The sequence below is a fragment of the Cololabis saira genome, chromosome 12, assembly GCF_033807715.1.
Source record: "Cololabis saira isolate AMF1-May2022 chromosome 12, fColSai1.1, whole genome shotgun sequence".
Taxonomy (NCBI): Eukaryota; Metazoa; Chordata; class Actinopteri; order Beloniformes; family Belonidae; genus Cololabis; species Cololabis saira.
The window spans coordinates 7,813,066-7,839,990 of NC_084598.1; the positions used below are offsets into that span (position 1 = coordinate 7,813,066).

Here is a 26,925-nt window from a genome sequence, read left to right on the forward strand (position 1 = left end):
GGCTGGAAAGGGGTCTATATATATATATATATATATATATATATATATATATATATATATATATATATATATATATATATATATATATATATTAGGGCCGGCTGTCCAAGTTAACGCGTTAACGACGCGCTAACTTAACGTCCTTTTAACACCGACAATTTTTTTAACGCACGATTAAAAAAAAAAAAAAAAAAAAAAAAGGCATATCATTTCTGGCGCTCGTCGGCACCCGTAGCCTGAGGAAAAGTATGGTTGATTGAAAGATGGAGAATTAAAGGGACTTTTGAACGGTTAGTGCACTTTCAAAAAGATGCCAGGTGGTTCGCTGGACAAGACTGAAGTTATTTGCATGTACTGTCGATTTGAAATGAATTACCATCGAAGTACGTCGAGTCTCAAATACCATTTGCAGCCAAAGAGCGCAGCGCGCCGCCCCCCCCCACCTCGTCAAAAGCAGACAACGCTGTAGCAGCTTGTAAAAAAGGACCAGTCAAATCAAACTTTATTTAAGCGCTTTTCTTACAAAATAAAAAATGCAACGCAAAGCGCTTTACATAAAACATAAAACTAATAATGCCCCCCCGCACACACACAAGCGCACAGACAGGCGCACGCACACTGCGATTCGCACGAGTTTATGGTTGAGCACTGAATATCCAGGTGAAGGAATGTTACATTCAGGTCAAAAGCTTTTTTTGTGGAAAGTTGAATAAACATTGGCATAAAGCAGCATATTTGCCCTTTCTCATGTTGTTAACAGTATTACAAACATAGAAAAATAACTAAAAGAACAGCACAAAATGTGTGAATACATTTGCAATTAATATGCAGTTAATCGCGATTAGTCGCATAGTTAATTACAGAAATCTTGGATTAATTAACATTAAAATTTTTAATCTTTGCCAGCACTATATATATATATATATATATATATATATATATATATATATATATATATATATATATATATATATATACATGAAAATGAATAAATGAGAGAATATTGCACGTAAATGAGTGAAAGAATATTGTACATGCATGGATGAAAGAATATTGCGCAGTATGAGGTAGCTTATGAGTTCAGAAGAATATTGCACAATATGGATACGGATGATACAAGCCCAGCTGGAGGAAGTAGTAAGCAAACCACTGGAATTAATATCGGGCGGAACCTTTTTTTGACCGTTCCTCCATGCAGAACTCCTTCAGCTTTAACACGTGTGGGATTTCTGGTGTGAACAGGTTTCTTGAAGTCATGTCACAACATCACTGAGAGGTCAGGCTCTAACTTTGCTGAGCTTCAGCCGGCGAACAGCCACCTTGACGCTGCCAACTCAAATATGTTTGAAAACATGGCAATTTACTTGCTCTTTGGTGGTGACAAGTAATCAGGCCCTGTGACAGTGACGCAAGCCCAGATCATGATGCTCCCTTCACTGTACTTCACCGTTGTTCACGTCGTGCTGAATTCTTCCCAAACCATTCAACTTTTCTTTCATCAGCGCACAACTATGTATGCGTGGTTGCCTTAACTGAACAGAGATAAACATCAGCTCCAGAGTTGTTGCTCATAGGTTCTTTCTTGACCTAATTAGTGACTACGTTTACATGCAGTCATTAACCCTTTTCTAACCGGAATATTAGCAATAACCCGGTTGCAGACGGCCGTGTAATGTAATGCTCATATTCCGGTTTTCAAAACCCGAATATGACCCCTGGTTTACTCCTTTTCTAACCCCTATATTTGGTCATGTAAACGCCTAATGGGATTTCTCCATCAAAAGGAACAGGAATTTGTTTTCTGCACATGTTCTTTTCACAAGGAATCCTGGTCTTTTGAGTCCAGGAAGTTCTTATAAACACGGAGAAACGCAAGACCAGGAGGAGACTAATCACTTCATAAATGTAATGAAAGATATGAACATTTTGGCATTTGTAGACGGTAGAAAGTACCGGGATAGCGAGATTTACAAAAAGGTGAGCGAAAAGTTGCGCGAATGCAGGATTTGTAGGAACGCCAGACCAGATCAAGCTCCGCTGGAAGACGCTGAAAAAGGCGAACTACAGGGACAAGAAACAAAACAACTTCTACTGGGATGTTCATTATCCACCGTGCTGCTGTTATTGTTGTTGTTTTGAATTTGGATACAGGAAGAAGAAGCGGAAATTACGGGAATTGCATCTGACGTTCTCCGTGCGTCGCTGGTTTGATCCAGATATCTCAAATGATTAATCACCATGTATACAGGGATAACCCGGTTTGATCACGCATGGAAACAGATTATTCCCAATGTTTCAGATAACGGAATATTGACCTTAACCTGAATTTTGATTGCATGTAAATGTAGTCAATGATTCTAACTGGTGCCTTTGGAGAAATCTTGGCTGGGCAGCCACAAAGACCGCCCGCAGACTTACAGTATCTGTATCTCTTCGGCTTGCGTCACCACATGCTTCTTGTGAACAGCAAACGTAAAATATTTGACTTACTTTTGCAAGTCAATGCAGCTCTAAACCGCATTTCTAAACTAATTTCGTTTTTAACGACAAGTCTACAAATTGTTGACTCTACTCCTGCTTTCCTCGCTTCATATTTTCATCCAGTGCTGGGAATATTCAATGGGTCCATTCAATAAAGAGACAAAAAGTTCTAATTGTGTGTGTGTTATCGGCATAAGCACATTGCATTTGCCGATTTTTGTGACTTCGATTGAAGATCAGATTACATTTTATGACAAATTAATTCACAAAATTAGCAAATTCTAATAGTTTTCCATGGATTTTCTTGCCACTGTGGTCTGTTTAAGATGATGTAAGGAATAATGTTTTTGTTTATATGAAGGCTACATCAGTTTCAACAACAACAAGGTTGGACATATTTATTGAGAAAAACGCTAGATAATTTAGATATTGAATGTTCTCTAATAATAAAAGAGTGTTTGATGAATGTCGATCTCTTGTCATTTCTCTTTCAGACTGGTCCGGCGTTGAGCTGAAGCTCAACTCTAAGGAGACCAGCCAGATGCTGATCAGCACAGAGATTAAGTTTTACAACTGTAGCGTCCACCAGCTGTGAGTATCGCTCCCTCAGTCCATTCCTTCTTATTTCAAAAACGGTGGTTTGGACTTTTCACTGTAAACCACTAATCAATGCTCTGGGAATCTGCAATTTAATTATACCCTCCACTGGCCCCACACCCCCAAAAGTACTGTATCTAGAGGCAACCTGATCTCCTGCTGCAACCTGTGCCCCATTATGGTACATTTCTGCATTTCTGTACTGGTGAATCCCTCTTCTCTAACATACTGCAGTACAATATACGCTGCTTTTGCCCTAAAAAGATCCTGCGTTGAAATTCCACACCCATTTTCATGCCGTTTCTGTCCCCTGAGTTGGAGATTTCAGTGTCTGGGGTAGGCCTGTGTTGAAAAGATGGATTTTCCCATGCTAAATCGATTCTCATTTTAATTCCTAAAAATCGATTCATATGTCTAAAGATCAATTTTTTTTAATTTATTTATTTTTTCATCATTACATTACAACTTTTGATATTTTTTTGTTTATGCCCAAGAAAGGAATGTTTTGTTGGACACGAGCATAACTAGTGCCATGTTTTTGCCTTTAAATATGTTTAAAAGTATGAAAACATTAAAGCTTTCAGTTATAATTGCATAAATTGTCTATATTTATTTGCTTTATATACCGTCTTGGGGTTACATTTGCATAAAATGCTAAAAACCAAATTCTCATAAATGGGAAAAAATGAAACTTTAATCCGTCTCTGTTTCTTAATTCTGACCCACATGATGTTTCTGAAAGCAGTTCTATCAGCATTCTGGGAGCTGATTGGTCCTTACAGCATCATTACCTGCCAATTCTTGCTGTTGAATCTCAATATAATACTAGCATTAATATGTTGCATAACTACACAGTCATATAATTCATGCAACAGCTCAAAAACAAAATTTTTAATAACACTAACCCAAATCAATATCGGAATTAGGGCTGTTCGATTTTGCCCAAAAATAAAATCTCGATTTTTTTCTCTCAAAATCCGATTTTCGATTACGATTACGATTATTTTGTGAATTGACAAAAGGCAAAGAAATGATTTCATATATGCTGTTTTTTTATTGAACATTTGCCCCATTGGGCTTTAAGTGCAAACTTTGCTCTTATTAAACCAAAAATGAATGAATAAAGTGCAAAACTCTGTAAAATAAGTTGAAAAAAAGTTAAAAAAAATATAATAAAATATAAAGTTTTATCTCTGGAAAAAAAAATCAGCAAATCAGCACTTGCAAACATACAGTAAGTTATATTTCCAATTAAATAAAACAAGACATTTTCTAATTAAACTAAACTGGGTCTTTGCATGCTAAATAATAATGCCACCCATGAAGGAGGTAGAGGTGTGTAATGTCAGTCATTACATTTGCTGTTCACATTTGCAAGTTTTTTGCAAGGAACACGAGCCGGTCTACCAAATCTGGCTTGAGGGATGCCCGGTGGCATGTTACAACGCCCCCTCCTACACTAAAGAGCCTCTCCGATGGGGCACTTGTCGCAGGTATTGAGAGGTATTTCCATCAATCATTAATATGGTATCAATCATTAATATGTACGCAGACAAGGTTAAAAAAAAAAAAAAAAAAAAATTTTTTTGAAAAATCGATTTTACGATTTTCACGTTTTAACATCGTTCTAATTATATAATCGCGATTACGATTTAAAATCGATTAATCGAACAGCCCTAATCGGAATCGAATCGAATCTTGATAATCGATTCTGAATCTTAAGAATCGGAATGGAATCAATTCTTGACATTTGAATCCTAGTCTGGAGCGTCTCTGCGGTTGTCCGTTGTACTCCACTGTGACAGATTCTGTTAGATCAAGATCCAAAGACCTCGCTGACTTGGAAACAGGACTGATAAAGAGAAGTTGCAGCACAGTAAGAATATCGTGGCAGAGACGTCATCGAGGGTGGAGGAATCACAGCATGTCATTTCATACTTTGACTACCTCCCTGACATTAAAACAAAATGTTTTAGCCACCAGGCAGTGTAGCCGCATCTCTCCCACTACCGTTCGCTCTCTTTCTCCGTCGCTCCCCCTGCTGCGCCAGAGCCTGTCAGGGTGGTGCAGAATACCATTACCAGCTCTCACATCTGTTCACTTAAACAGAGATGACAAACATACTTGTTCACAGCCGCACAGCCTCAAATGCGCAAAGGCAGATACATACAGTTAAAAACGGCACACACTTCTTCGCATAGATGCCGGCCCTTGTTCCCCTCTTTCCCTCCCTTTTACATGCAGAGTGTTCACTTGATTTGCCTGCAGGTGAACCAGCCTTACTCTTGTGAATCAGTGCACTTGCTAGCGATCCCTCCCATGCTTTTGCAACATGAATATTTCACTCCAAGCAAGTGTGCATAATTCAGCCTTAAATCAGAGTGTATGAGACAAGGAAAGCCAAGTGAGACCAGAATACATTTGCTGAACAGCTGTTCAGAAATACATATTGTAGCAAATGCCATCACAGTCAATTAAAAATGTGTTTTGTCTTTGCTGCGGCAGCATGCGGAGAATACCTTTTTTTTTTTTTTTTGTTTTACCTTTTAACCTTGAAGTTCAATCTATGTAAAGCAAATTCAAACATTTGGTTTAGTTCTGTCGGGAGAGTTTTTGCACACCTGAGTGTATTTTATGCAATGTGGTTGGACTATAGCATTTATCAGCCCACTCGGTATGTATTTATGCAACTGCTGTTTGGTGAAAGTTTCACATTTTGTACTGAGCGCAAATATAACATTTAGCAGGCTGTAATTGAGTCAGGTTTGCTGATAATAACCTGAACTCCGTCTATTGCAACTTTCTCATTTTAGAAGCGTCTCCATTCCATGTATACACTACGTTCATTCATAAAACATGAGCAGAAGGAATCTGAGCAGAACTTTGACCACACGTGAGCTTCGTGTGCTTATAAATATTACCACATTTCAACCTTTTCTCTCTCTGTCCTTGTTCTACTTTGTTCCGTATGTATACACTCACCACTTTGCCAGATATACAGTATCAGGGGTACCTAATAAAGCGTATGTGCTGGTCCTTGGGTGGGGATTTCTGCCAATGAATGAGCAACAGGAACAAGGTGCCAATTTGCAGTTGGCATTCGTGATCATAAATGTTCCTCTAATCAGATCCAGGCTCTGTGCTCTGATCATGAATCTGGAGTTGGTTTTAAGTAAAGAGGTGATTCATGTGCAGATGTACTCACAGACTCACAAAGATTTCATGAATGAGGGCCGGTGCTCGTACGAGTCGTCTTCCTCTAAACCTCCCTCCTCTGTCTTGCAGTAGTTTGAGGAAAAGGGACTCTTGTTCGACATTTGTTAGCGCCCCATTTTTATTTTATACAAGTTTAAATGTCTTTATGAACCTGTTAACACTCAGTTTTAACGGCAATTTGTTTGGAGCATTTTGAAGTACGAATACGCTCCACCAATATTGGCTCAGTAATGACAAACCAAAGATATAATTCATTTTAACACCAACATTATACGGAGAAATCCCTGCTGCACGGCTCAGTCAGTGAGCGTAAGATTGCAGGCTTGGTTTGTATTTGAGGTCATGTTTCTGTCCTCCCTAATCTGAGTCTTATTTTCTAACTGTTTGCTGTTACCCGTCACTGCCCCCCGTTTCCGCTCTTATTTGGCAAATTGTCATCCTTTTAATTTAATGTCACCTGCTATGTTTTACCTCTTCTCTTTCTGTTTTACTTCATTTTGTGTTTTTCTCAGAGTTCCGTGTGAGTTTGAGACTCCCCCAAGTCTGGTTTTTTGTTTAATAAAAGTTTGAATGAGCTTCCACATTTTATCAATCTCCTTTACGATACAAGGCAAGGCCAGTTTATTTGTATAGCACAATTCGTCATTTATGTCATTTCTGCTTATAGAAACTTAATTCTAGCCATTTTAAGAATGAGATGTACCTGCTGTACTCTACAGCCCTTACTTATTAACAACTTGTGCTTCTTATTATTTTACCTCTTTTCTTATCATTTTATTTCATTTTATTTGTTATTTACTGTTTAATTGTGTCTTGCCGCTTTTAATGTTGATGTAAAGCACTTTGAATTACCTTGTGTTGAATTGTGCTATACCAGGGGTCGGCAACCCGCGGCTCTATAGCCGCATGCGGCTCTTTAGCGCCGCCCTAGTGGCTCCTGGAGCTTTTTCAAAAATGTTTGACCTTTTATTTTCCTTTTTTCCTTCTTTTTTTCTCTTTTTTTCTCTTTTTTTCTTTTTTTTTCTTTTTTCTTATTTTTTATTCATTTTTTCCTTTTTTCTCTTTTTTTTTCTTCCTTTTTCCTTTGCTTTTTAATCTCGACATTTTGACTTTTTTCTCGACTTTTTTCTCGAGATTGTACTTCAACATTAATCTTTTCAACTTTTTTTTTCTCGAAATTTTGACTTTTTTCTCGACATTTCGACTTTTTTCTCGACATTTCAACATTTTCTTGACATTTCGACTTTTTTCTCGAAGTGCATAATGAAAAACACTTTTCATTTTTTGCGGCTCCAGACATATTTGTTTTTTGTGTTTTTGGTCCAATATGGCTCTTTCAACATTTTGGGTTGCCGACCCCTGTGCTATACAAATAAACTTGCCTTGCCTTCCCTTACATATAGTACATACTAACTGGCATGCAGGCAGGCGCTTATCCCCTGGTAATTGCAGCAAAGCTCCAACAAAGCAGGGCTGATAGTAATTGCAGAATCAATCTGTGCCAATGTTTTATTTGTCCTCATTACTCAAATTTCTTTTGGTCTATCTGATTATAGTTAGGAGGGTTAATATTCAGTCATGGCACACAGAATTAATACGCAGCAGCGGGAAGTAAACGCTGGGAGAGCCTGGTCCAGCGGCTACTGGGTCCCGTGCCAAGCACAAGGGCACCGCGGCAGCAGGGGCCTGTGTGGGATCCAAACTCATTTCCTTTGTAGCCGGTCGTGCTCTTTGACAAACGCTCCACTCTTTGCTCGCAGCGCAGTAATTGTCCGTCCCTGTGCGTATTTTTGTTTTCAATCAGGTGCCTATCATGCGTGAACAGCGCCTTCCGCTGCCACTGGTGCAAATACCGCAACCTGTGCACGCACGACCCTTCCAGCTGCTCCTTCCAGGAGGGACGGGTCAACACGTCGGAGGTTGGTGGAACTCTTCCTCTGTTTCCTTGTCGCTTCCTCTCTCACACACATTCCCTCTTCCTGCATCTTGCTCTGTGTTGCAGCTCTGCGTCGGCCTCCGGGCATGTTTTTATTTTAGAGAGACAGCCGTCGAAAGCTCCTCTGTTTCCGAATTGCTTGCTTCTCACTCAGAGCTCCTGTCCTCTGCAGCAGCAATTAACAGTCTTATTATCCCGCCGAGTTACTGAACTCAGTGAGTCTTAACAAAGTCACACTGATCACTCAGACCCGGCGTCCGTGTAAGGCACAAGTAAACTGGAAATCTGCTCGTGTGCATGTCAGTTTCCATGCTTCTCCAGCAGTGCACATGCTCGCAGGCTTGCTCGCAGGGTTGTAAATATAAACTAAAAATGACATTCCCACTTTAGCTGCACTTCTTTGAGTCACAGTACTTCTTATCATCCGTGTTCTTGCCTCTCACATGAAAATGCAATTCTCCTCGTATTTCTGGTCATCTTTGTGCGGAAGAGTATTAGAGCCAGGCAGGAGAAAAATAAAAAATAATATTTTAGAGGAGGTAGATTTTTTTTTTCATTATGCACTTTGAGAAAAAAATAGAAATGTTGAGAAAAAAGTCAATATGTCGAGATTAATGTTGAAGTACAATTTCAAGAAAAAAGTTGAAATGTTGAGAAAAAGTCAATATTTCGTGAATAAAGTTGAAATGTTGAGAAAAAATGCGGAATTTCGACTTTATTCTTGAGATTGTATTTCAACATTAATCAGAATCAGAATCATGTTTATTTGGCCAGGTCAGGTCAGACAAGACGGTTATTTTCGCTCACTCTACAGTAAATAGGTAATAGACAAATGACAGCTCTTATTAACATATATACCATTTTTTTAAAGTGAAAGGTGCAGCAGTATGAGGTAGACATGAATATTGGAAGGTGCATTGTTATAGCATATGATTGTGTTATCATTATTACTGTAAATTCATCAATTCATCAGAGCAACAGTTTCGGGAAGAAACTGTCTCTGTGTCTGGACGTTTTGGCGTAATCTCGACATTTCGACTTCTTTCTCGAAGTGCACAATAAAAAATAATCTTCCCCTCTCAAATATTTTTTTCTCCTGCATGGCCCTAATACTCTTCGGCATCTTTGAACCAAAAAGGGCCAGTTTTCCTGTTCTTCTTTGTTAACACGCTGGTTATCTGGGTATCCTGCAGGACTGTCCCCAGCTGGTGCGCTCTGAGGAGATCCTGATCCCGGCAGGGGAGGTGAAGCCAATAACCCTGAAGGCCAAGAACCTGCCGCAGCCCCAGTCCGGCCAGCGGGGCTACGAGTGCGTGCTGCACATCCAGGGGGTCAGCTACCGCGTCACCGCCCTGCGCTTCAACAGCTCCAGCGTGCAGTGCCAGAACAGCTCGGTATGTCCGCTGACCCAGCCCAGACCATTGGTTTCTATCTGCAGTTTTTTGTTCACATTTTTTATTCCAGCAATAAATATATAACCCATTTAAATGTAAATGCGTGGGAGAACATGATGGTGTAGTGGTTAACAAGGTTTGTTTTTTTTGTTTTATTTAGGATCCCCATTAGCATTAACAACAGCATTAGCTATTCTTCCTGGGGTCCGACATACACACAACACACAAATTAACACTTAATACATAACAGACATACATTATACATGACAAAAACAAAACAATAATTGACACAACTCCCTTAGTCACAAACAACACAGAGGATAAAACTAAATCACCATCATTCTCAGACATAAATACATGGAAATGAAATTCATAAACAATTCCTGCCTGAAATGACCTTATCTTGACCACTTTTCACCTTTACTGTACTATTCAAACTTAATTCTGTTCCTTCCAAATGTCAAACCATAGTTCATTAAATGTTAAAAGATATTGTTTCAACTGAATCTTAAACCAGTCTTTGCTACCTACATGAGAAATATGAACTGGTATAGAGTTCCAGCCAACCATGGCTCTGTAGAAAAAGGTTCTCTGTATCAGACCTGTTCTCACCCTCAGTAGTATGGACCTCCTTTCTGATGTCATTCTTGTACTGTAACCATGGTGAGCAAAATGATAGTATCGTGTCACCAGTATATTCATCAGAAAATGTAACAAAGTATAAGTAGACCTTTTGTCTTATAGATAACCAGCCTAGACTTTTATGCATGCTGGACACATTAGATCTATAAGGTACGGGTTCAAACCGCTATTTTAAACGATGTATTTCCACCGGTTAAGTGATCGTGTTCATAGGCTCCCTGCAGACAAAGTAGTTTTAGCTTAGTGAGTGTACAAAAGCGGAATAAAAAAAATACTGTTTCTTAGGAGGAGAGTTCATGGCCACTGTTTCTGGCTCTCTTACTGATCCAGATCTAAAGAATCAGCACCCAGAACGCCCCTCTCCATTTTGCTTCTATTTATCGTCGTATATATCCACCGTCCGGTAATTTATTCTGACATTAGTTACCAGCGCTCTGGGCTAACACCATTATGATCCAAGTGTACATTCCATCCTAACTCAGAGCTGCTGTGATGTCATCGATGTCATGTGGTTTTTCTCCCTACCGATAGTTTTCACTCATTAATACCATCTGCCTCATCCCAAGGAGGTTCCTGGTTTAATTCCCAGTGAGAGCATCTCTCTGTGTGGCTTTTGCATGTTCTCCCCATTATTCAATTGTAAGTCGCTTTGAATAAAAGCCCCTGCTAAAAGTAATGTCTAGTTATAGGCCGAGGGGTCAATTTAACTCGAGAGTATCCTTTTAAATCCGTTATACGTGCGATCGCTGGTGAGTGGGGGCAGTGAGAGCTTCTCCCAGCTCGCGATAGGAGAGAGCTGGAGTTGGTTCATTACGTTCCACGTGCTCAAATCGACCCACCTCCCTCCCGCCTTGTCCTGTCTTAAGGAGGTGTAAGCTAACAGATAAATTCATATTACTGAGTGCTATACTGCTCTGCCAATACTGTGTGTGTCTGTTATTTAATCAGGCAGGATGCAGTAGATGCATCCTGGGTAATTACAGCCCAGACATACTGACTTCTGCAGTGCATTCCCAGGGAACCGGAGTCGGACCGGCAGTTAAGGACAGCTTTACGACAGCCAGACGGGAATCTCAGGGCTTTATCCAGCTGTCCCATTTCTTGCGTTTTTCTACATTGTCAACTCAGAATTTGAGATGATGTAAACTGGCAGTAACACTACAAGAACAGTCCTAATCTACTGTGCAACGACTCGCGGGGGATCGAAATGTCCAAATGACCACTGAAATCCTCCTCTCCGTCTCTCTTTTTCCACCCTGATCCCCATCTGCGTCCCTCCTCTGCCCCCACCCCGGGCCTCTAGTATCTGTACGAGGGCATGAGGATCAGTGAGCTGCCTGTGGATTTCTCAGTGGTGTGGAACGGCAACTTCATTATTGATAACCCAGAGAACATAAAAGGTAAGAACAAACGACGCCGCCGGCAGCGTGCGCTGCCACAGAGATTGAAGATGAGCAAATGTAACCTGTGAATTCACTTGTAACTCACGTTTTTTTTTGCAGTTTAAGAAATGTTTTACATTATTTACAGAAGACACAATTACATTTTTCCTCAAGTAAGAAAAAAGACAAAAGAGTCAGCTGTCATGCGTTGGTGACATTGCTCTCTTTATCCGGCAGTGCACTTGTACAAGTGCGCGGCCCAGCGGGACAGCTGCGGCATGTGTCTGAAGGCGGAGAGGAAGTTCCAGTGCGGCTGGTGCAGCGGGGAAGGCAAGTGCACGCTACGGCACCACTGCCCCCCCATCAGCCCCTACACAACGCGCTGGCTCAACCTGTCCACCAAGAACGTGAAGTGCACCAACCCACGCATCACTGAGGTCTGTGCCCTCCGTCAGCTCTCTGTCTGTACTGCCTGTATGTCATCATCAACTACCGGTGCAAGGTGTGCCCTGTACCTGTCATTCCTCTTCAGAGAACATTATGAGAGACTTAACTCTTTATTTCTACTCCAAATCAGAAATAGTTGGGGTTACATGGAATATGCCAGTAAAATACTTCTAATGGCACTTTTCCACTAGCACCTACTCAGCCCGACTCGCCTCGGTTTGGTTCTTTTTTCACTAGGGATCTAACGTTCCAAGTAGATACTTTTGGCTGAATCGTCTGTATCTGACATCATCACTCTACAGGCCACTGATTGGTCGGGGGGTTGGAGTCAGACGTCTGAGTCAGGAGGAGGAAATCAGAGAAAGAGACTCTGACGGCTTCTTGTTCATTTTATTCGACCAGCGATGGCAGCACAAAAGTCTGTTTAATGATCCAACTCTGAGGTGCAGATGTTCATAAACCTGGTGCTGAGGAGAGAATTCAAAAGGGATAGACGGGAGATAAGGAACAACCAGATCTACCAGGAGCTCTGTCACTTCATAGCTGCTCACGGCTCCAGCTGACTTCTCATCAGCGCTGAGGCGAACAAACAAAAAAAAAAAAGCGTTGCTGCTTGAATCTTCTCTCACTCATTTTTTAACTTGATATCAAACACAAGCCACAGATCCAGCAGCACATCTATCATCTCCTCCAGGTTCTACATCTTTAGTATTGTTGTCTTTTTCATTTAGATACACAATCAAATATGTCACAGCAGCTTCTCTCCAACCTCCTACTTCTGATCTGGGTGCTGAATTGTTATGGAAAAAAAACCAGGCCGAGTTGAGTCGAGCCGAGTAGGTGCTAGTGGAAAAGTGCCATAATACTACTACTGATAATCATAAACGAGTTATTTTTTGCTGACAGTGTTAATCCAAGATTTATTTCCTTCCTTTAAACTTAATTTATTAATATACATGCATATCCATGCATGCATGTCGCTGGACATCTGGGATGGGCCATCACCAAGTATTGCTTTTTGGAAGGTAGGAAAGGAAAAGGGCCATCCAGACTGTTAAAGAAACAAGTCCAGTAGCCAGGGTGTGTTATGGTGTATATGAGGGCTTTGAAGAAGGCTTTTTCAACTTCTATGTTGGCAGCATTAATGCAGAAAAAGACTGAGATTTTGTTTTAAACTCCATCTTTTCCAAGGACATCCATGTACCCTTTCAACAAGACGGTGCTTTGTTGTGCATAACTGAAGTAGAAGACGGTATGGGACCAGCCTCTGCTGTTGTCTTCCCAATATTAGAATGTGTTGACAGTTTTTAGTAACAAAAGCTGCAGCAACAACAACACATACTGTTGCACAGGTGCTTCAGACATATTTGGAGAAAAGAATAAGACAAAATATATTAAAGCATTTTATGTGTTATAACCACAGTGCAAGATTTCCTTTTGAGTGCACTAAGAAGGAAAGGTGACATTACAAGATGTGATGTGTTCTCTCTAAAACACATGGTGACAAACACGCATTGAGTTCCGTGACTCAAGTGTTTTTGACATCTGCCTTCTCTTTGTGCAGCCTGCACTCAGGCTGCTTGTAGATTTGAAAGTGTTCTGTCACACCAGGTTATTCCAGACTTTTAAAAGTAACTCTGGTACAAGCAAAGCTTAAAGAAAATGAACTGTACTTGCAAAAACTATGACCAGCTATCATGCAGCCAGTCAACCGTTCATAGTGTTTGAGGTTCAGACGGCAGCCTTGCATTTGTGTCGCCCCTCCTACTAGACCAGGGGTCGGCAACCCGCGGCTCTAGAGCCACATACGGCTCTTTAGCGCCGCCCTGGTGGCTCCCTGGAGCTTTTTCAAAAATGTTTGACCTTTTTTTTTCTTCTTTTTTTCTTCTTTTTTTCTTCTTTTTTTCCTTTTTCTTCTTTTTTCCTTTTTTCTCTTTTTCTTCCTTTTTCCTTTCCTTTTTAATCTCGATATTTCGACTTTTTCCTCAAGATTTTGACTTTTTTATCAAAATTTCGACTTTTCATTTCGACTTTTTTCTCGAAGTGCATAATGAAAAAAAAAATCTTCCCCCAGTTCTAACTAATATAGATACATGCAGCATGTGTTGCCTTCATTCCAAGGCTTATACAAGACTTTTCATTTTTTGCGGCTCCAGACATATTTGTTTTTTGTGTTTTTGGTCCAATATGGCTATTTCAACATTTTGGGTTGCCGACCACTGTACTAGACGGTGTAAAGCTCCACCCGGCGGCTGCAGATGTATCCACCTCATGTATCCACCTCACCAACGCCCAGGTCGTGACCTGGAAGTCTCTACTGTTTTCCATAATTGGGCCTTTGCTTGCTGGAGCCCCCACGTTCTCATCCTTCCCGGTGCGTTTTCTGTCACCGAGGAGTTGTGCCAGAAGGGACATGGGATTTAATTAGGTTTGGTAACACACCAGTGCTTTGAGGTTAACCCAGCAGACCTCTCTGCTTCAACATCGATTCATTTGGCTTTCCATTCCTCCACCACGTACAGCCACGTCTAACTTCAGCCAATTAAAAACTAAGTTAACAACTTGCTTAATTGATTTGCTTTACTACACCCAGATAAAAAAAGTGTGAGCTGCAGAAAAGCCTTCTTGATTCAAGCTCATTTCCTTCCTGCTCTCCCTCCTGATCTGCCCTGTTGTCTGTTTTTATACTCATCTTTCCTCTCTAAGCATCTCTGTGTTCCATTATTTCTCACTCAGCCTGGTAAATTACGTTAATAATGCTTTCATTTTGGTGATTTTATGTCCTACTCTGTGGCACATTAATCATTCAGCTCCCGGTATTTATTAATGGCCTCATCATGGGATGCAAGTTCAAAGTTACCACCAATCTGCCAGTCATTTCGCTTTGTCATTGAAGGAACGGCACGTAACGATTTAGGTGGCTTTTTGGAAGGTTATGCTAACTATAAGTGGTTAATTCCAAATTAGGAAGATCTTTATTGTTCATCTTTGAAGGTAGGCTTTTGCTTTAATGAGGGGCAACGCAGAAAATGAAAAGGACACTAAGACATGAATCATGTTTGGGTGCAGGGACTGAGTTATTAGGTCTGTTTGTGGTCCAGTGATCTATTGATTGTAACTCAGATGTAGCTGCCAAGGTATCACCTGAAGACATTTCCAATAGTAATTAACATTTCCTCATATCACTAATACTTACAGAGAATATCAGGTTTGTGCAGTTATTTGTGTGCTGGTCTGTGGTCAGCAGCCATTCAGAATTCAATCTGTTTATTGGGGTCAAAGAGATGCTCGTTTTGTAGATCGAGCCTTCTGATCTTGGTGTGCTGTTGTTTTTGTCAGCTTGTTTCAATTTCAGTTTTACTCTAGTCTTTGGGTCAAGCCATCATTTGAGTTTTTATGAGTTTTAGTCACGTTCATTCTCCTTTTAGTCGTGTCAAGTTTCAGTCGACTAAAAGTCTGAGCATTTTAGTCTAGTTTTAGTCTAAGATTGTATTTATCCAAACCCATTTTACAATTCAAACAAGGTTATCTTATTATTACTGTATATTATTGTTACCTTATAGACTCAAGAATACATTCATTCCAGATACAGAAGACTCTAATTTGAGTTTACAAAATTTTATTTTTCCGCATTTCCCCCCATCTTTTTCTTTTTCCACGACACATTTGGTTTTCTTTTCCACGTCTATGTAGGAAAGTGTATCCAAAAATGGTTCTTCTTCTTCTTCTCCAGCCCCAGAGAAGATCCCCTCGTTTCTCTATGTACAGTAACTTTGTTTTTAATTGACGTTAACTAGATCTCTGCGTTAACGGCATCAGCCTCTAACTCTGCAGCTGCATCTTCTGGATCTGATTCCCCGCTGCAGCGACTGGGATTGAGGACTAACGTCACCCAGCAGAACTAAACCAGAGAAACTACTGAAAACATGGACATTAAGGATCTTTGTTACAACATTTCGTCTCGTTTTGGTCAACGAAAATGAAGACACATTTAAGCAGAGTTTTTATTTTGTAATCTACATCTTAGTCTCGTTTTTATCCGTCTACGATATTGCATTATATATTTAATTATCATTATCGTCACATGACCAGCATTTTCGCTGCCTCTCGTTTTCCTCAGGTGATAAAGGTTCGTGGACGACATCGATATTTAGTCATAATTTTCGTTGACGAAAGCAACTTCAGCTTGGTGTCACACAAAGTGTCCGCATTAAAAAAAACATGTGATTGTGCCTCATGTGCTTGAACAGTCAGCGTGGAAGGGTTGGCGGGAGGGAGGGTTGTGAGAGTGTGAGAGAGAAGTGAGAAGCAACGGAAAACCAACGATGAGCCTTGACAGTGTGGAATGTGTGGGGGGGGGGGCGGTGTTTGCATTCAGTTCAAAAAAGACCTATTTCCTTCTCCTCATTGGCACTGAAGTTGGCTCCACCCTGCCCCCCCAACATGCCTCTCATTGATTAAACCTTTTTTTTTAAAGAAGCAGACATCCTCCTGGTGGGCTGAATTTATGAATAAATTTGCGTTTGATTGTATGCACGGAAGCCCCCATCATGAGCTGATTTGTATACATACTCGCACATTAGTAGATGTGCCTACCATAAGATAGGCCTTTTGAATAATTAATGTTTCTATTAAGTGCTGTGTTGCCTCCCACCATGGTGCATTAATATTGAAGAGATGTAAGCCCCTGCTAACAGCAGAGGGAGCAACATCAAATGAAACTGGGAGTTGGATGATTTTATGAAAGGCGTCTCCTCAATAGGCTTTGGCCATGGCTTCTGTGTAGTTTACGCTAAAGTAAAGAGGAGCCCCCGCCTGCAGGATCGGACAATATAAACAAATGTCCGTCACCTTGGGGAAGTAAAAAATTCCTGTGTTTTAATAGCATGCAGTTATTGCGGCGCAGAGAGTGCTGCTGTCAGTGAGTGTCAGTCTGCAGCTGAAGTTTCATCCCCGCCGTAACCCTGTTAGTGCCTCCACGGTGCATCAGCGCTAACCATCATTAAACCCTCCGTCTAAGGGACATAAACCGTACGCGTCCCCTTATCCGGCCATTTTTCCTGCCATTTTGTGTCCTGTAAGTGCTGCGAGCTCTCTCCCAGCAGAGCCCTTATCTCTTAGTTCGCAATAAGACATTTAAGACCCCATAAAAGATTTAGGACGGGTCCAAGTGACCATTGGGGTTTTATCAAGCCCATTAAATGCTATTCACAATTAAACATGACACGCTTGAATTAGTCGACACAGAGTCCAAAGACAATGATATTAGCTGGAAAATTTGAAATTATGTCGAGGTTAATTTCATCTCAAAAGCGTAATATACTGCGCCCCAAAAGTGTTGACACGTCAGCTCGTTCAAGGAGATAAAACATTATTGTCAAAAAAAAAAAGGTCTTAATTAAATTGCTTTGCAGAAAAATGGCTGGTGTTTTATATTGTAAAGATGGATGTGGTTATGAAATATCATCGACCCTGAATCGTAGTGGAGAATTTGATTTGGTTCTCGACACAGTGACATGCCAGGCTAGCACCGCCCGGAGGCAGATGGGCCGCTGGATTACTCTCTGCTATATATATTGAGTTTAGCCAGGGCTGCATCAGCACATCTTTCCCCACAATTACTTCAGCTGAATATGTCAAGACCACACTGGCAGAAAAACCTAAGGCTCTCCAACATTGGAGCGCCATTTTCTCCCGTCTCCTGCCTACATTTGTAGCTTCCCCAAAAGAGAACTTATCTTTTCTCAACGTTCCTTTTTCCTGTTGTTAGAAAGTCTCTCTCTTTTTCAATTTAGGCCATCCCTCTGAAGTCTCTCTACTGTACGCTTTTGGCCAAATGTGATGGAATGCGTGTGGAAATAAGCGGCCAGTGCTCTGATCCCTTGAACTGAAGGGAGAGATTGTGCTGGGAGAGCAGCGGTGGGAGCTGGGAGACCAGCGTGTAAAAGCTGGCTGGATGTTTGCTGGGAATTACCCTCTATTGACAGTATAACAATGCCATGCAGGCAGCAGTAGCGCTGCTAAAAGGATTACACAGAGAGCATGGAATGGCAGCACTGGGTGGGAACAGGGAGAAGCCGTGTGTGCATGCATGTCCAATGAGGCTTCCCTCCTCCCTTTGACAGCCCGTATGCTGAGACAAACAAGTGAGACGAGGAAGATGTGTCACCTCACCAGAGGTCGGCGAGATGATGAAAGCAGGAAAGATGCAAGGGGGAAGTTGCCGCAGTGAAATAAAAACTCTGCTTTTCAAGAGATGATCTGCGGTAGATATTTCAAGTACATCCCATCTGGTCTTTAAAGGTCATTAGAATTGGAGTTGGCCATCAAAATAGTCTCAAAATGTCCCCCTTTGTGCGTGTAAGAAACGAGGCGAAAAAGCGGCGCTTCTCTCATGCCTGCCTCACAGCCGGGAGACATTGGTGGTGTGGATCTTTTGAAGTGGTTGATTTTCTGTGATCTCCATGAATCAAGGCTGTGTCTGCCAATGGGGAGCTGGCTGAAGTGGGTTTCTTGCATGGATTAGCATGTCTTCCTGTGCTTAGGCCACCGTGGGGAGGCCTGTGTTTGGGTCTCCGAGGGGTGGGGAAGGGAGGACGTCTTCCAAGCTTTTAGCAGGCCCATCTGTGGTACAGCACGGCTGTCATGTCACCGCGCCCGCCTCACCTGTCACCCATCCTGGCCTCGGGGGCGACACAGCGCTGCCCAGTTTCTCACTGCATGTTGTTCGTTCTGGTCTTTCTCATATTTGCTAGTTTATTTTCCGTGCATTGTTATTTCAGTCCCTTCCCCTTCTTAAAATCCACTTCCTTCCCTCTCCCGTTCTCTCTCAGGCTGTTCCATTGCTTACATAACTGTCGTAAAGTCTACCCGAATAGATGCTGCCATTGCCTGACATGGATATATTTAGCCATTATGCCCCCCCCCCCCACACTCCGTCTATACCCTGCATGCCCAAGCAGTGCTAAAAGATTCATGAATTCCGAGCCCTCGGGCAGTGTAGTGACACACTTACTTTACATCCAGAGCAATTAATGTCCACTGAATCTAGATTACAATGCCGGCATCCCACAGGGAAACCGCAATGCCCCGGTGGAAGCAGAGGGTAGAGAGGGGAGGGGGGGTCACGGCAGCGTTTAAATGGTAGCCATCATGTGGCGCTTTGCACCTCAGTGACTCAGTACAACTGTGTCTGTGGGTTTAGTTTTATTTGCTTTGCTTGCATGGTCAGTAATAGCATATTGATTGTTTACCTAGTGCTAGCAGCCGCAAACAACAAGGTGACAGCCGTCCCAGCCCCTACCGCCCACCCGCCTCTCTCTTAGGCTTCCGTTTCCCTTTTTCTATCCCTGTCTATCCGTTTACTCACTCTGTCTTCATCCGTCTTTTTTTCCTCTCCCTTGGCTCCGAGTCCCGTTTTCTCCCTCTCATCCCCTACCTCCGGACGAAGGCCAGGCCGGAGCCTCGACAGGGCTCTGCAGCACAGAAGGCACTGTACCACCCAGTGCCAAGGTCACGCTGGGCGGCCATATTGCCTTTTATGAGTAGGTGGTCTGCACTAAGCATTAATATGGCCCCTTGCCCCCTTGTTAGATTTGCCATCCGTGGCAGCAGCAGCACGATTCTGAGCCGACATTTATCCAGATTGTCCATAATCCTCCTTATTTCTGCATTGTACAGTTCCATGTATTCATTTGAAAGCTGCAAAGGCCTTGTAGAAAACAGGGACTTAAAGGTGCGTTCCTCAGTTATGTGTGTGTTTGCATTGCCTTATTTAAACTCAAACAGGAAGAAAAAACATGTTGCATTAGTTGCCTGTTGTGATCGGACCAAGCTCTTGGCACGACGGCTCATGGCATGGTCTAGTAGGGGGATTTAGATTTTTGATTTGATTTATTTATTTGCACATTTTTGAAAGAAGCAAAGAAAGAAATACAATGGAATGCGTTTAGAGAAAATTAAAAAGAAATTAAGAAAAACAAAACAACAACATACAACAGACAGTAAAACAAAAAATACTTTAGAAAAAAAAACGATAATTAAATAATAGTTAAAATAGACATCATAAAAAATATGATAAAAGGAGCAGAATGTAGCATAAACCAAAACAAAGAGCATCTGGATATACAGTATATACAGTGTACTTGTATGTACATTAGGGATGTAACAATATATCGTGCCACGAAATTTTGCGATACAAAAACGTCACGATACGTGTCGTGGAGGTTACAAACTGTATCGCGATATTGGATTATTAATATTAATAGCCTATATTGTGTTAACTAGTAACGCGCAGTGTATTGGTGCCTCGACCCGCGGACCAAAATCTTACTCCGCTCAGAAGAAACTAGTACCGTTTTGCGGTCCCGATCACGGGACTCTAGCAGGTTTTGAGTTCTGAACTTTTACTGATGTAAGGCTGGTGTAGAGTTAAGCCTTACCTTATTAAATTAAACTTTTTTCGGGTCGTGAGTAGGATAAACATGGGGACAACTTCTGCTGAGTTCCAGTGTACTTTAATGTCCCTCAACAGTGTAGGATTTTAGAACATCAACACAGCACCTAGTGCCGTACTGTGGCGTATCACTCCGCCCAATCTAAAACAGACTAATCACTACAGATAAACTGACTAGTGTCATTATAGTCCCTGATTTACATCAGAATATAAAGAATATATTTATAAAATAATGAACCCTGAATTACCAAAATAACCTTCTTAACAAAAATAAATCTCCTCTTACACTTATAAGGTGAGCATGAATCAATCTTTTTTATGATGTAAAATTGTATGTATTTACTTACTTTTATTTATTTATTTAATTTTAGTTGTTAAATTTCTGGAAAAGAAAAAAGTCAAATCATACATGAGAGAAACTATTCAGTTTGTGGCAAAATATTTGTACTTGTATGAAACTGAAGATTCATAATGCAAACCTGACATTTACTTTTAGTTCAGTTTGTGGAAAATGGTTGGCCTGGCTTTCTCTTTAAAACTTAAACAGTTATAAAGCATTACACACTGTAACAATAGGGCAAACACACAGCATTGTTTTGTATTTTGTGTCTTTCAAATAAAAGACCATTTTTTCCAGTCATATGTTCCTCATTCAAGGTTGTTAAAAAAATACTGCTATAATATCGTATCGTTATCGTGACCTCAATATCGTGTATCGTACCGTATCGTGAGATTAGTGTATCGTTACACCCCTAATGTACATGTAGAGACAGACACACAAACTACAGCAGACGTTGATGTTACTGGGTCAGCAGCTGTTTACGCCTCAGCTATGAGTTTGTTTTTCAATCTTTTTTTGAAAACAAAGAGGGACGGAGTGCTAGGTACTACGAGTTATTCCACAGGGCGACCCCTCTGTGCTTACCGTTGGATATGCTTCAGTAATGCAGTTGCATAAATACTGTAATATAATGATGTTGTTGTTTTTTTCCACGTGTCCAGGTGACCCCGGTGGCCGGACCCCCAGAGGGAGGAACCCGGGTCACCATCTACGGCACAAACCTGGGCCTGGCCTTCTCCGACATGGTGGACAACGTGGAGGTGGCGGGGGTGAGGTGCACCCCTGTGGAGGACGGCTACATTATCGCTGAACAGTAAGTCACACAAACCGGAACCGGAACACTTTTAATACCTAAGTTCCATGTACAGTAATCCCTGGTTTTTCGCGGGGGTACGTTCCAAAAAGAACCCGTGATAAGTAAAATCTGCGAAGAACTTCGAAGCAACCTTTTTTTTTAACAATTATTATACAAGGCTTCAAATTGCGGAGATCAGCCCCACCCCACCGCGACCCGATTAATTGGATTTGAACGGGAGAAAATTAAAAATGATTATAAAAAAAATACAATAAGTTCAGTAGGACAGATAGTGACTGGTGTGTATTTCCCTGCTCCTCTGATGCTGCTGCATCCTGACTCGCTCTGTAGCGTCTTTTTCTTCTAAAGCCGCAGTGCAGGTGTTTTTTCGATATATATTTTTTCGAACATAGTTATGGGTCGTAGTTGTCCCTCTTTTTTCTTTGGAGCAAAAAGATTCTTATAAACCGACACTTCCTCATTGGTTATATTTGATCTGTAATGAACGATTCATCAAAGGTTCTTGAGCTGCTGCTGAAGCTCATTGGCCGTTCTCAGCTTGTTGCTAAGCGACCAACGTTATTGACACAGGAAGTGAAGAAGCGGGGAGACTGTTTAGCCAATCAGAATGCAGAACACGATGCACAATGCAAATCTGTGAAGCAGCGAGACGTGAAAGGTGAATCGCGTTCTAGCCAGGGATTACTGTATGTGGGTTTTTAGAATTGCCAGGTTGAATGAACTAATCAAGTCAGCAGTGGATGTGTCAACAATTATTAAACAAGCCAGTTTTTTTCAGTTTATAAGCAACTTAATTTTCTACCAATTTATTGCAAAAGAAGAACTTTAAATGTAAGTTTGAATAAACACACATCATACATCTAGTCCTGTTCCCAGGTATGTCTCAGACCTCACATCTAATATCTAGTATTTTCCATCAGCATTACACTGAAAAACTCAAAATCTTACCAGGAATATTTGTCTTATTTCTAGTTAAAATGTCTCATTTTTAGCCAAAACATCTCATTATACTTAAAACAAGAGTCATTACCAGAAAAATAAATTGTTATTTGACAATCTTCACCTTTTTCAAGTAAATTTTCACTTGAAATAAGTAGAAAAATCTGGCAGTGGAACAAGATTTATCTTCTCATTACAAGCAAAAAAAACTTGTTCCACTGGCAGATTTTTCTACTTATTTTAAGTGAAAATCTACTTGAAACAGGTGAAAATTGTTGTTTTTTTCCAGTGATGAGTCTTGTTTTAAGTGTAATGAGATTTTTTTTTTTACTAAAAATGAGACATTTTAAATAGAAATAAGACAAATATTCTTGTTAAGATTTTGAGTTTTTGCAGTGTAGCCCTGCTCCTCCGTCTCCTTTCATGCACACTTTTAAAATCGACTTGCACATCATTTGCACCACTCACCAAATGTGTGTGCGTGTGTTCCATTTAAACATTAATTTGTGATGATTATGAGACATTAAGGGAACATCGGTAAATCATAGAAAGGTCATCTGCACCACAGAGTCCCAATCAGACATCGTTCAAGTAAAATGAAAGTTTTTTTTCCCCATTTTTCTCACAAATTAATTATTTCATTTGAGTCATAATTTATTCAATATCTTTTTTTAATCTGTTTCTCATTGTAAGTTTTATGATTCTAAAAACGAATCAGCATCCGTTAAATCAATTGTTAGCACTCATAACACTGTGCATCTCGCCTGCAGTTTCTATACATTATTTATGAGCAAAAACTCCAATCGACGTATGCATATTGATACAGGGAGCTGCTTTTCCCACCGTCTCCGCTTTAATGAAGACTGGATCAGGTCCAAAAAGTGTGCTCCCGACGTGGCCGTTCTACCCCTGCAGCACACCAGGCCCATTTCTCTCTGCTGCTAATGTGATCAGCAACAATCCAACAGCAGCTGTGTGTGTTTACTTGTGTTTACCTCTTTAATTGTCCCATGCTGTGTGTACATCACGTTAAAGTCTGTCCCGTTCACCCTGAACTAATGAATCGTGGGCCTTCCTTCACAACTAGCCCATCTCCCCCTCGGCTAGACGTGTAGATGTGTGTTGACTTAAAAACCTGGGACCTTATGGCTGTTTAGCGTCCTCAGGTGACGCTCGCCACACATGAGACACACAAGGATGTACACATGCTGCTTTAATTTACTCTGAATATATATTAGCACAGGCAGACTGCCTTTAGTGAATTAGATTTGTTATGATTTTTGGAAGATGTTGATGCGAAAAAATGGTTATTATGCAGCTACGATGGATGAATTACATAATATAGTGTGAAAAGCAATGTAATGAAAAAGAAAATGTCGAGAAAATGATTACTGGGTATCACAAACATCACGCCTCCACAGAAATACACATTGCAAGCCTCAAAAACAGTCACACAGTCTCGTTGTTTGTCAGAATTTGTCACTTTGATTGAATTGAATTGAAATTTTATTTTGAACATGAAACAGTAGTGAATACAAAGCAAAACAATATATTCAATAATAAATAAATGTAAATAAGAAAAACAAAACAAAAAAAACTACAAAAATATAAATAAAAACATGCATCCATCATAATTAACATGATCGAAAAGGAGTAGGAAGAAGTAAAAACGTATTAAATCCTACCCCCTAAAACTCTATTCCATTATAATCAAACTTAATTTAATTTCTATACAAAAAACAAAAGATATCTATATATATATATCTATATATACATATATAACATGAAAGCGCATGTGTACCACAGCAATGTTGCATGATGTATTTCCAACCCTGCGATGATCACAGGGATTTTGTATTCAGAAAAACTGGACCAGTGGGTAAAATGTTCCCCAGTATTGGTAACATTCAGTCTTTTTCTGAGAATGATGTCCTTTACTCCATGACCCACTCTTCCATAATTTGAGCCTGATTCCCAGTAATCCTGGCGTGGTCATATTGAAATTTTCTGGAATGAAAAGAATCTATTGATGGAAAAAATCTGCTCAATAAATATATCCAGATAGTAAGCTGACCTCGTTTTTGGGCACATAATGTTCCTGAAAGTAAACGCGTACCTCACTACGGTGCAAGAGAAACCTGGGCTCCTCAGACCACATAACCCTCTCTGCTTCTCTCTCTCTTTCTCTCTTTCTTTCCTTGTCTTTCTGTCTATTAACCCTTGTTCGTTTTCTTAAGGCTACACAACTGTTTAGTCCTAAAACGAGAGCTCTCTCGTCACCGTACGTGTGGGAATGCTCTCATGCTCACTGTTATATGAGTTCTGTTGTTCATCTCTTTGGTTAGAGCTCACTGAATGGTAATGATCTCCAACTGTACGGAAGAGTATTAGGGCCAGGCAGGAGAAAAATAAAAATAATATTTTAGAGGTGGAAGATTTTTTTTGTCGAGAAAAAAGTCGAAATGTTGAGAAAAAAATCGAAATGTCGAGAATAATGTTGAAGTTAAATTTCGAGAAAAAAGTCAAAATGTATTTCAACTTTATTCTTGAAATTTCGACTTTATTCACAAAATTTCAACTTTATTCTCGGAATTTCAACTTTATTCACGAAATTTCGACTTTATTCTTGAAATTGTATTTCAACATTAATCTCGACATTTCAACCTTTTTCTCGAAGTGCACAATAAAAAAGAATCTTCCCCTCTCAAATATTTTTTCTTCTAAAACTCTAATAATACTCTTCGGTACCAACTGTGATCATTCAGGGTTTTTTCTTTTTTCTTAAAGTGTAATTATTCACCACTGTCCTTAGAGGTGATGATAATGCATCAGACGTTTAATCCAACTCTAATAGTTTCAGCAGTCCTCTTGACTGCTTGTTTGCTTGAGGCAGACTGATGATGAGACGCCTCTGAACAGAACATCTTTCTTCTGATGACAGGACGCGACAGGTGAAACATTAATCAGGGCGGTACTTTATCACTGGAAGCTTCTGCATCTGATTAATTTCCAAAGAGACTTTTGTTTGGTTGAGGAGCGGCTGTGTGAGTCGCTACAGCAGACGGAGGGTACAGGGCTTTCATTTCTGATGGAAACCAGTCTCAGCGTAAGCAGAAGAGTGACAGTCGTCGACGAGCAAACTCCCAACTGAAGCCTCATAAATTTCACAGCTTCTCGAGCAAATGCTGCATTGTGACTTTTCACACTCAAATGAACCTATTCATCAGAACGTGCACAAACCGGAACCACATAAAGCCATTTTTAGACACGGTGTCGCAAGACGAATGCTGAGTAAAAGAAAATATAGCAGCTGTGTGGTGTGGAATTGACATGGTGCAATTATATCTAAAACAGCGTTTTCTGAAACCACAGTGAAGTTTATGGGGTTGACATGCTTTTTATGGTTAAAAATCGCCCCTCAGAATTCCTCCCTGATATTCCAACATTAACAAACTGAAACATCCCTTACAGTGCAGGTTCCTGGCCAGAGAGTGTTTAAACAGTAAATACTTATTATATATTGTAAAATATATTGGCATACATACATTATATTGCCTTGTGTATAAAATATGATACCCAGACTTCATTAAGTGCCTATAAAACCATTTATAGGCAGCTAAAGAAATAGTGGCAAGTCCTACTCTGAGACGTGGAAAACACACATGCAGTTGACTGAGTGAAGACACACGTGCACTTCCAGGCTATCACGGTGATGACTCTCAGAGGAGCCTTTAACCCTGATTCTTCCCTTGACCTAGTTCTGCCCTCAGAAATAGATCTGCATCAACTGCACCACCGCTGGAAAAGTCTCCTCCCAGTGTTACGTTGTGTTCAAAGAAGTACAATCGAGGGTCTGCATTGACGTCACTTTCCCACTGGACCAGCCCCCTTACTCACACTGAGTGGCAAAAACATCAGCAAAAACAGCTGCAACTAGTGGAGGAGACGGGATAACAGCCGATTATCGGCTTGAATTAAAGTCAGTTGGACTTGACAGTGACCCGTACAGTTACCAAGAACCAGTGGTCCATGGACATTAATATTTGGTACAGTTACCAAGAACCAGTGGTCCATGGACATTAATATTTGGCCACGAATCCAGTTTCCTGATATTTATATGTACTTAATTTCTACGCCGGGGAAATACACGAAGCAAAGCTTGAAGGCTTACAAAAGTCTTGACGCTTGGTCCGACTTCAAGGCAGGATTTGTTGTAGAAATTAAAGTAATGAGGACACCGAACTTTATGATTTGAACGTTTAACGTTAGCTACCCAAAA

General features: G+C 40.6%; 1 protein-coding gene across 1 annotated transcript in view; it reads left to right on the forward strand.

The window, feature by feature from the left end:
* plxna2 (plexin A2) overlaps positions 1-26,925 on the forward strand; it is a 265,758-nt gene that overhangs the window by 155,890 nt on the left and 82,943 nt on the right. Inside the window, exons 8-13 of the mRNA XM_061735348.1 lie at positions 2,976-3,072; positions 8,099-8,213; positions 9,424-9,624; positions 11,570-11,666; positions 11,886-12,085; positions 21,553-21,704. Of these exons, the coding sequence (XP_061591332.1) occupies positions 2,976-3,072; positions 8,099-8,213; positions 9,424-9,624; positions 11,570-11,666; positions 11,886-12,085; positions 21,553-21,704 (862 nt within the window). The remainder of the gene's footprint in view (positions 1-2,975; positions 3,073-8,098; positions 8,214-9,423; positions 9,625-11,569; positions 11,667-11,885; positions 12,086-21,552; positions 21,705-26,925) is intronic.